Genomic DNA, 11,523 nt, shown 5'->3' with positions numbered 1-11,523 from the left:
ATTTAAACAGCTTGGTATGATATTTCAAATGAAAAATTAAGTAAATTTTATTTCTAACTGGGACAAATGACAAAATTGATGTCAGTGACAGTTCCGATTCAAAGAGGCGATTCAATTTACTAATTTAAATATCTTAATAAGCCGTTGTAATATCCAAAATCCACTTATAAAAGTAAAATAAATGACAAAAAATAAACAAAAAAATCATAAAAATCTTGTCTGATTTTAGTAAGAGTAGGGGCAATAAATTGCTCGTTGTTTATGGAGTTAGAAAAACATTTTTACTGATCACGACTTAAATGTCACCCTGTATTTAGCAATTGTTGTAACTGGGAAGTGTTTAAGGTGGAATATTGCTTAGGTACTCTTAATAGGTACTTCTATTTAGTAATGAGAATTGAAAGCGAACTAATCGATGTTTCATATCTTCTAATTATTCGATTTTTCTGTTGTAAGTAACAGGTATAACGATTAATCGAATCAGCTTTTCAATCTTTTCATACTATTTTTAACACATTTACCAGCGGCATTTTTTTAAATAATAAAAGAGTTGCCTTAACTTAAGTGACAGTCTAGTGGAACTGTGGAAGAATGAATTACTGCCTTCGACATTTGTGGGTTTCCATCAGAAAAGGGTCCTTATGCACATAACCCTTTAGGCATGGAACGTCACATTTGTTCCACGTCGCTGGACGCAAAGAGAATAAAGAGTTACCGTCATGGTAAATTATGTACCCCCAGTACATTTACTGCCATCTTTTGACAAAAGATTAAAACTGTTAGAACGCCATTTGAATTTGACCCTTACTCCTTCAGTGATATGTGTTAATTTGTTAAATATTGAAATTAACGCCATCTACCCGACTGTAGGCCAAAGGTATGGTACAATCTTTTCGATCGATGGCGCCATAATTTACTTTGGCAATTCGCCTCTATTTCTAATTCTCTTTGCTGGACGTATTTATTTTAGCACAGGCCTGTAATGAAATGTAACTTAATACAGGTGGAAGTCTTTTCAAAAGATTTTTGAATAGATTTCCGGTTTTAAATTTACAAGCAAATGGGCAGTATGACCAGTACTTAATACAATAGTAGTGAAGTGAAACTGTACATAATATTCAGTCCAGTATTTCCTGGTTTTCAGCGTGATCCTTGGGTGATTAGTCTCTGAAAATATAACAGATTGTGTTACTTTGGCAAAGACAAAGAAACTTTGCTTTATACTTTGAGGTTAAATAATAAAAATATGGTTGAAGTAAAATATTAGTAATACTTTCCAATGTAAGACCTCTAAAAATATGAAATGAAGCAAATTTTTATACTTAAAAGAAGGCAATTTCTAAATCAAAAATTGACGTACGAAAGAGACGACATATACAGAGTGCTTCCTGTAACAGGAGCAATAAATTAAACTGTAGGCTGTACTCCTTAAACTGACCAACATTTGTTCAGCAACTTTTGAAAATAACTCAGGTTTTGATTTTTATTACACTTTAAAGTTTATTCTAAGACGCAATGTATTGCAAATTTTGTTATGTTTAAAGCGTGACAAGCAACGTCAAACACACTGATGTCAGCGTACATTGAAGGCAATATTTATTTTGTATGAAAAAGAGGAAGTCTAAAGGATTCATAATTTTTAAAAGTTGCTGAACAAATGTTGGTCAGTTTGAGGAGTACAGCCTACATTTTAATTTATTGCTCCTGTTACAGGAAGCACCCTGTATATTCAAACACACCCAACTTGTCAGTAGAAAAAGGCGCGAAATTAAAATGTTCTATAGGAAATCAACCCTACGCGCCTATATTTTTTAAATAGGCTCCTTTTTCTGCTGACAAAGAGGCTGTGTCAGAGTTTAATTATTTTCCCAGGGATAAGACCCAGCTAGATCGATTTTTCGCCCCCGAAAACCCCCATATAGCAAATTTCATCGACATCGTTACAGCTGTTTCTGAGATCCCCGAAATATATATAAATAAATAAGTATACAAGAATTGCTCGTTTAAATATTTATCGGATAATTATCAAAGACTAATTATCTGGATAATTTGGAACCCTGAAAATAGGTAGGTATTTGTATTACTTGTGTGGTCGCGCCGTGCCGTTTGAGCGGTTTGAGCTGTCGCTCACTTCGTCTGAACTGCTGCGGATGTCTCCGTCCATCTGGAAATCATAATACAATACAATACAAACACTACAAACAACATCAATACAATCAATTTAAAAGTGGAAAAATTACTGTCTTGGATGAGACTTGGAACTCACGGCCTCTGGATCGATACTCCAGCGCTCTGCCATCTGAGCCACCAAGACCTCATCCATAGCCAGCAAACCTTTCCACCATATGGGTCAAGGGGACCCGAGCGACATCTACCGTAAGAGCGTTACACTTCTTGAACGGCTACCGGAGTTCCTAGTCATGTTGGAAATTCACCAGTTACGATGCGCTACCCATACTATTTTTAATTTTTTAACAAGCACCGCAGCGCTGGAGTATCGATCCAGAGGCCGTGAGTTCAAGTCTCCCCCAAGACAGTAATTTTTCCACTTTTAAATTTATTCTAAGCTTAATAGCATCGATCGCAGATGTTTCTGCTTGTTAAAAATTAAAAACATCAATACAATCTAAATCAGGGATGTTGCGGATGCCGATTTTTTGACATCCGCGGATGCGGATGCGGATGCGGATGTCAAGATAGTACCATAAAAAACGACAAATATTACATTTTAGTAATTTTTATTTCAAAAAACCGGCCAAGTGCGAGTCGGACTCGCGTTCCAAGGGTTCCGTACATTAAGTCCCACTTACGCTTCACTGCCCATTTCTAATAGGTTTTTTTGGTTAATGACTAAATTACCTAGCAGTCTAGCACTTACGCCGATGCTAAGACGTTCCTGTACCGACCTGTTCCACATCCGCATCCGCATTAAATCCGCATCGATTTTATGCGGATGCGGATGCGGATGTTGAAAATAATGCGGAAGTTCCGCGGTTGCGGATGCGGATGCGGATATTCGCAACATCCCTGATCTAAATAATTTGATTTGTTCCTTAGTTGGATAGATGGCAGCACCACCTCTCTCGCTATACCGTAATCCAGTAAAGGATTCGTATAGTAGGTGCAAGCACACACTGCTCGCCCTTAGAGTTTGTCAAAGGTGCCTAGCCTCTCAAAGATAGCTTACACCAGAGAATTTGGGACGAGTACCGCCGTGGCCGGGTGGTCTAGTGGTCAGGACGTTAGCCGCGTAAGCTGAAGACGCGGGTTCGAGTCCCGCCTCAGCCACCGGTGGACTTGGTCACTTTTTCTTTTGTGTATGATATCTATTTCAGTTTATAATACTACAGTATTTGTAAATACTCTTTTCACTTTGCATGCTCGTAAAGTTCGACTTTAAGTCGTGCGCAGACGACATAAAATCGCTTTTTAAGCTCTAGTGCACAAAGTAAAATCATCTACGACCCTTATTGACTTAGCAATAAAGTCCAAAATCTGCCATACAAACTCCCGGCGCGCGCCAGACTGGCCCGAGTACTATGTTCTTTAGTCTTAAATAAATACGGTAAAAACTAGTGCACACGCCAATTCCTGAGATTAGTTGCCAAGCGGACCCCAGGCTCCCATGAGCCGTGGAAAAATGCCGGCACAACGCGAGGAAGAAGAAATACGGTAAAATAACCTAAAATATTGGATATATATTTCACAACAGCCTACCTTTCCAGCGTATATGGCCTTGTAGGCTATCTGTAGTATAAGCCACGTCCACACCACGTGCAGCACCAGCAGTAAGCAGAGCAGCGAGTTGAAGATGTAATATGCCGGGAACATGGGTAGTAGCATCGGCGCTCTAATCAGTGTACTGAAATCAGACATTAAAATTATTATAAACTGAAATACTCATACTCATATTTTATTAATAATATAAATTACAGGTCAGGCTTACATGACTAATCTACATTGTAGGTAGGTAGATGTCATATATTAAAGAAAAAGTGACGAAGCCCTCCAGTGGTGAAGGCCGGATTCGAACCGGCGTCCTTAGCATTGCTAAGTTAGCAATCCGGGCTAACGCCTTGAACCCCTAGGCCATCCCGCCACTGCGGAACCGGTCCCAATTTCTCGACTATATGCCAATGGCTAATATTATCTGCTAAGAACTTTGATTATGAATGAATGAATTTATTTATCTATTGTTACAGACAACATTATGGATGCATGCATTTTTTACAACATCAATAATAAAATTATAGTGTACGATGCAGAAGAGCGACACTTAATCCTAACGATTTCACAAGAGGTCAAAAGGCAGTCACGTAACATGTAAGTGTAGCTATTATTTCGATGATCCCATACGATATTAACATAAAATAGACGTATCAACTTATACTACAATGCCGTTTAACATGTTACAAGAATCGACGAGCCCACACACATGTGGTGGCCCTAACTGAAGTAACTTTCATTAAAAGAGTCCTCGTCCTAAAGTTCAAAAAATAATTACAAAAATTTCGTTCGATTTCCATACACTACACAAATATGATAAGTTGTAACGTTAGCGTCTTGACGCTCCTTGAATGATCAATTTTGTCATAAAAATACACTAAGAATAATCTTAAAACTAAATAAATTATATTAGGTAAAACTAAAATATAAGTGCCTAACTAAATAAATAATTCTATAGTAATATTTGCTCGTGTGGTGATGTAGGCGCTTATCCAGCGCGAAACACGTATGTGACGTGTGTATCGACATCGCGGGGCGCGAGGGGTGTCCGTGCATGGGTGTGTATCAGGATGGCGGGTGTACATCAACAAATGGAGCTGCGGTATACGTCAGGAGTTAGTGCTAGCAATGTGCCAAATGTGCGCCAAAATTGGAGCAATGTGCTCTTTAAACTCCAGAGATATTTAAGAAATAGATGACGCCCGCCATCCTGACGTCAGGTTGGCGGGTGCATTTCCAGATCCAGCTAACGGCTGCCTACTCAAGGGTGAAAGTACTGCCTAAGGTTAGTGCTCGCAATGTGCTTCCACATGTATGAAGCACAATCAAATTCAGAGAGCGGTTAAAGAGAAATATGGAATTGAATAAATATATATATAGACGCCTGCTCATTTTAAATAGCAATATTACATCTTCATTGCAGGCAGTTCAGGCGCACACAAAACATGCAGGCGCTTTACACAAAAAGTGATTAATAACATGATACTGGATACTAAACGCGTCTTAAGCCGAATTTTTTTATTTATTTTTTTAATAGACTTGTTACTTATTGAACTTGCGAGAAACACGCAGAAAACTCGTTTAGGTACCGTGAAAACGAACACTCGGTAAAATATTTATATTACTCTACGACCAACTATTACACACATTAAGTATCTGCCAAGTCATTATACGTATTACAAATTAAAGATATCTTATTGATAGGGTTTTAACACCCCCTGGCACTGATTAAAATAACCGACTTGGTTTCACATTATATCTCAAAACTTTTTTGTGCGGTATAAAAGCGGTGCGAGACTGGCACTTTTTTACATGTAATGTTTTTGATGGGATTACTATTGCTTGAAGCTACAACATTTTCTACAAATGTGTCTACGTTAACCCATTCAAGGCCAGTGACTCTGCGTATGTAGGTATTAGTCGAGTGTGCTCAGAGCATAAAAAGGTCAACTACGGCGTTGCGTGAACAAGAGATTTCCTTTGGCAGGATTGGTCCTTAGGACCCAAGGATGGATTTACGAAGAGGAGCCACCCAGATTTTTGATGCAGGTGGAGCGTGGGGGGGTTTTAAGCGTCTGCGACGTCTGAGGTTAATAAGTTTAGGTTCTAAGTCAAGTTTAGTATCATTTTCAACTAAATCAATGTTCAGTGTTTATTGATTCCCCATACAACCCTACACCTTACCTTTCATATATTTTTTCGGGATAAAAACTATCCTATGCTTTTCCACGAGACTCAAACTATCTCTATACCAAATTTTATCTAAATCGGTTCAGCGATTATTGAATCCCCATACAAATTTCCACCTCCCTTTTTTACACCCTTAAGGGATTATTTTTGAGATTAAAAGTATCTTTGTTCTTCCCTGGGACTCAAGTCATGTCTATACCAATTTTCAACTAAATTGGTTCAGCGGTTTAAACGTCAAGAGGAATTTAAATAAAAAATCTTCATATTTTATGTGTTTTTACTACGGAATGGTAGAAATATGATATCATAAATGAATTCCGCATCCCCGATTTATAGAAAACGATATCAAACTTAGCCTAGTAGCTTAAATAATATAGATAACTAGATAAATTTTGAAATTTTACACCTAAAATCTGGGTGGCGCCACTTTTTAAATCCATCCTTGGGTCCTAAGGACCAATCCTGCGAAAGGAAATCTCTTGTTCACGCAACCCCGTAGTTGTAGCGCTGGCGGTTCACCAAAAAACGCTGCAAATGGTGTTAAAGGTATGAAAAACAGTACGATTGATCTTTAGGACATTTGAAACAATTTGACCCGAAGCAACAACAAATAAAAAAAAACGAGAGAAGTTATGACGTCATCTTTTTTTTGTATGGAATTAAAAAAAAATGTTTAGAAACCTATCGTGTGTGGTATTAATAAACGAAAGGGCTTTCTGAGCCAATTCTAAAAATATATCTTAGCTATTAGCTATAATTTGAGGTATAATTTACAAAAAATATTGAACGAGCAGGGACCGATCAACCCTTTCCGCGAGAAAAGCCTTTCAATGGGCGTCCCTTACACACGGCTAACACATTATAAGACTCTCCCTTTTGAACTGCAAGCCCATTCATTTGACTTACCCTTACCGAAAAGCTCAGCCAAAAATAAGGCTAGCCCTTTGCAATTGCTTACCGCTAGCCTATACGCCTTGCAATCCCTTAATAAGGGTTACCCTTATCATTAAGCGCTTTTTATAAAGCTTTCCCTTTAGTATTGTCGTAGTTTAGCCTTGCGTGAAAGAGACAGGATTAGTATATATCTACGCTAGTGTATGAAAAGGAAAGAAAATGGAATGGAATTATTGTATAGGTTATCGACGTGGTTTAAGGTTTAAGAAACAATTAATGCGAGAGTGAGTGATGTTAACTTGTAAAAGAATAAAAATACAACATCCTTACCGTCAGCTTGTTGCCGCATAATTTACATTAGCTTTTGTTCGTTTCCACATCTATATATATATATATATATATATATATATAAACTAGCTGTTGCCCGCGACTTCGTACGCGTGGATTTGTATATTGGTGGTTATTTATATTCTACAGAGTAGCTTAGAACATTATGCAGCAAAAGGTAGCAGTAGGGACGGTTAATCATTTGTTAATTTAATTATTATACAACGCATGAGATTTGTCTTTCACAACCTGGCTACGCAGTTTCAAGCCCCTAACCCAGCGGTCGGCAATCTGCGGCTCGCGGGCCGCATGCGGCCCGTGAACCCGTCACTTGCGGCCCGCGAGCCTCCCTGGCTATTTTTAACCGACTTCAAAAAAAAAAGGAGGTTCTCAGTTTGACCCGTATGTATGTATATGTATTTGTTCGCGATTATCTCGCGTTTGGCTAAACCGATTTTGATGCGGTTTTCAGAAAAGTTTTTCTTACTTCCTGGAGAAGGTTTTAGTATACCTAGATCCGAGCTGATGCTGAACCCTGGCTGTACCTAGTGGAACTCAGGTTTGGTGCAACATACGCACACGCTGTTTTGGTCATCCGACACGTCTTGATGAGCACTTGGGAGAGCAGTACCCAAGATAGAGCTGATGCTGAACCCTGGCTGTACCTAGTGGAACTCAGGTTTGGTGCAACATACGCACACGCTGTTTTGGTCATCCCATGCGTATTGATGAGCACTTGGGAGAGCAGTACCCTAGATAGAGCTGATGCTGAACCCTGGATGTACCTAGTGGAACTCAGGTTTGGTGCAATATATGCCCACGCTATTTTGGTCATTTGATGAGCACTTGGAAGAGCAGTACCCAAGATAGAGCTGTTGCTGTACCCTTGCTGTACCTAGTTGAACTCAGGTTTGTTGCAACATAGGCCCACGCTATTTTGGTCATCCGTCATATCTTGATGAGCACTTGGGAGAGCAGTACCCAAGATAGAGCTGGTGCTGAACCCTCGCTGTACCTAGTGGAACTGAGGTTTGGTGCAACATAGGCACACTCTGTTTTGGTCATCCGAAATTCCGAATCGTCTTGATGAGTAGGTACTTGGGAGAGCAGTACCCAAGATAGAACTGATGCTTAACCCTGGATGTACCTAGTGGAACTCAGGTTTGGTAAAACCTACTATTTTGGTATTAATTACTTTTTGGCAGAAATTTGCTTTACGACAGGATAGGGACTGGACACGTATAGGGGTGCCATATAAAAATTATTTTGTGCTTTTCAGTGGGTTGGTTTTTTGAAGGCTTTTTTTTAAGAAATTATATTACGTTATTTTGTTTTGGTTTTCTTTTTGTTTAATTTATTTACTTATTTTATTTTTTACTTTTTAGTGATAAGTACTTCAGTTATTTTAGGTTTTGGGCTAAAATACTAGTTTGTTAGGCTCTCCACTTAGTTTTAGTGTAATTCAGTAGGTATCTATTAAATTATTTTGTTTTAGTTTTCTTTTTGTTTATTTTTAATTTTTTATTCTTTTTTATTTATTTTATTTTATTTTTTACTTTTTAGTGAAAGGTACTTCATTTACTTCAGTTTTTAGGCTAACATAATAGTTTGTTAAGCTCTCCATTTAGTTTTGGGCTGGTAAGTAACTACCTACTAATGTTGGTGATGACCTAACTCGATGATAATCGCGACAAAACACAATATGACATTTCGGTGCCAAACGATTTGTATGTACATATATTGCTCCCACTCCCACTGCCACTCCCACTTCCAGTCCCAGTCCCACTCCCATTCCCAGTCCCAGTCCGAGTCCGACTCTCACTCCCACTATTTTATCTAAATCGGTTTCAGCAACTAAAATTTGTTGGTCGGTATACAGATAGCATCGCCACCTACCGGGTCCGATTGGTTTTTCAAACCTTCTCCAGACTGTAACAAACACTTTTCTGGAAACCGCAGGCGGTTTGAAAAAAGTTGATCGACCCACCTAGTGGAACTCTGCAACATAGGCACACGACGACAAGTCGGTTAAACAAAACAAAGTGTGCCTATGTTGCATCAAACCTGAGTTACACTAGGTATAGCCAGGGTAGAGCATCAGCTCTATCTTAGGTACTGCTCTCCCAAGTGCTCATCAAGATGTGACGGATGACCAAAATAGCATGGGCCTATGTTGCACCAAACCTGAGTTCCACTAGGTACAGCTAGGGTTCAGCATCAGCTTTATCTTGGGTACTGCTCTCCCAAGTACTCATCAAGATGTGACGGATGACCAAAATAACGTGGGCCTATGTTGCATCAAACCTGAGTTCCACTAGGTACAGCCAGGGTTCAGCATCAGCTCTATAATGGGTATTGCTCTCCCAAGTGCTCATCAAGATGCGACGAATGCCCAAAATAGCGTTGGCCTATGTTGCACCAAACCTGAGTTCCACTAGGTACAGCCAGGGTTCAGCATCAGCTCTATCTTGGGTACTGCTCTCTCAAGTGCTCATCAAGATGTGACGGATGACCAAAATAGCGTGGGCCTATGTTGCAACAAACCTGAGTTCAACTAGGTACAGCCAGGGTTCAGCATCAGCTCTTTTTCGGGTACTGCTTTCCCAAGTGCTCATCAAGATATGACGGATGACCAAAATAGCGTGGGCCTGTGTTGCAATAAACCTGAGTTCCACTAGGTACAGCCAGGGTTCAGCATCAGCTCTATTTCGGGTACTGCTCTCCCAAGTGCTCATCAAAATATGACGGATGATCAAAATAGCGTTGGCCTATGTTGCACCAAACCTGAGTTCCACTAGGTACAGCCAGGGTTCAGCATCAGCTCTATCTTGGGTACTGCTCTCCCAAGTGCTCATCAAGATGTGACGAATGCCCAAAATTGCGTGGGCCTACGTTGTACCAAACCTGAGTTCCACTAGGTACAGCCAGGGTTCAGCATCAGCTCTATCTTGGGTACTGCTCTCCCAAGTGCTCATCAAGATGTGACGGATGACCAAAATAGCTTGGGCCTATGTTGCACCTAACCTGAGTTCCACTAGGTACAGCCAGGGTACAGGATCACCTCTATCTTGGGTACTGCTCTCCCAAGTGTTCATCAAGAGGTGACGGATGACCAAAATAGCGTGGGCCTATGTTGCACCAAACCTGAGTTCCACTAGGTACATCCTGAGTTCCACTAGGTACATCCAGGGTTCAGCATCAGGTCTATCTTGGGTAGGTACTGCTCTCCCAAGTTCTCATCAAGGCGTGTCGGATGACCAAAACAGCCTGCCTATGTTGCACCAAACTTGAGTTCCACTAGGAACAGCCAGGGTTCAGCATCAGCTCAGATCTATGTATACTAAAACCTCCTCCAGAATGTAACAAACACTTTTCTGAAAACCGCATCAAAATCGGTTCAGCCAAACGCGAGATAATCGCGAACAAATAAATATACATACATACGGGTCAAACTGGGGACCTCCTTTTTTTTAAAGCGGTTAATGAGTAGTTAGTTAGTAGGATTTATTAAATAGTGGTCTTGAAAATCTTCTGGGGGTTGAGAGGGATTATATCGAGAACAATTTTATTCAGTTTGTGGCTTGAAACATCGTAGCCCGGTTGTGAAAGACAAATCTCATGCGTTGAAGAATACCTAATTAACAAATGATTAACCGCCCCTACTGCTATCTTTTGTTTGCTGCATAATGTTCTTAGCTAATGTAGAATATATAACCACCAATATACAAATCCACGCGTAAGAAGTCGCGGGTAACAGATAGTCATATATAAAATACCGGTGAACGGCGTCAACTTTAGGTTTTTTTTATTCTAAGTTTGATTCGTAATCAGTAGCAATAGGTATATTATTTGTAACGGGAGTTATTGATAATATCGGCACGTGTCTAAGACTAAAGCACCGTGACGATGCGCTCGACCCGAGAAAAGCAACAACCAATCACAACTCTTTGCCATTGAAAATTGAACCGTATTTCAACAAGAGCGGCTTCGATCATTTATTTGGAAGCGCGTGAAAACCGCTCACATCAAACCGCCGTCGCCGACGATCGCTCGGATTCGAAGTAATGTGTGTTTTATGAACAAGGTAGACGGTTTAAATTAGCACGCTTATATGCTGAAAGGGCTTCCCTTATATAAGGGTATAAGGGTAGCCCTTATAAGCCATATGCGGAGCGGATGATAAGAGTTTTGTAAGGGTATTGGGCTACCGATTACTCAAATGGGCTAGCTTTATATAAGGGTTTTAAAGGCTTAATGAAAGGGTATCGTCTGGCAAAGGGTATGGTGAGTTAAGCCTTATGCAATACCCTTACAAAACCCTCTATAAGGGATAGCGGGCGGGTCCCTGTGAACGAGAAGCCCAAACTTGGTATGTTTTGAAAATTA

The 11,523-nt window shown here is 39.9% G+C and overlaps 1 protein-coding gene and 1 non-coding gene across 2 annotated transcripts in view; one reads left to right on the top strand and one right to left on the bottom strand.

Moving 5' to 3' along the window:
• Positions 1–1,145: 1,145 nt before the first annotated feature.
• The window catches only part of LOC134657292 (ceramide synthase 6-like), a 30,803-nt gene continuing 20,425 nt past the window's right edge, over positions 1,146–11,523 (bottom strand). Inside the window, exons 6-8 of the mRNA XM_063512874.1 lie at positions 3,718–3,862; positions 2,085–2,164; positions 1,146–1,167 (exon numbers count right to left, since the gene is read on the bottom strand). Coding sequence (XP_063368944.1) covers positions 1,161–1,167; positions 2,085–2,164; positions 3,718–3,862 — 232 coding nt within the window. The 3' untranslated portion in view covers positions 1,146–1,160. The remainder of the gene's footprint in view (positions 1,168–2,084; positions 2,165–3,717; positions 3,863–11,523) is intronic.
• On the top strand, positions 3,217–3,288 carry Trnat-cgu (transfer RNA threonine (anticodon CGU)). Its single transcript has one exon. It is a non-coding gene; the product is annotated as a tRNA-Thr (tRNA).

Source organism: Cydia amplana, chromosome 19 (assembly GCF_948474715.1).
Source record: "Cydia amplana chromosome 19, ilCydAmpl1.1, whole genome shotgun sequence".
Classification (NCBI taxonomy): Eukaryota; Metazoa; Arthropoda; class Insecta; order Lepidoptera; family Tortricidae; genus Cydia; species Cydia amplana.
Note: the sequence above shows the minus strand (reverse complement) of the source record. Positions and strands in the feature narration are given on the sequence as shown.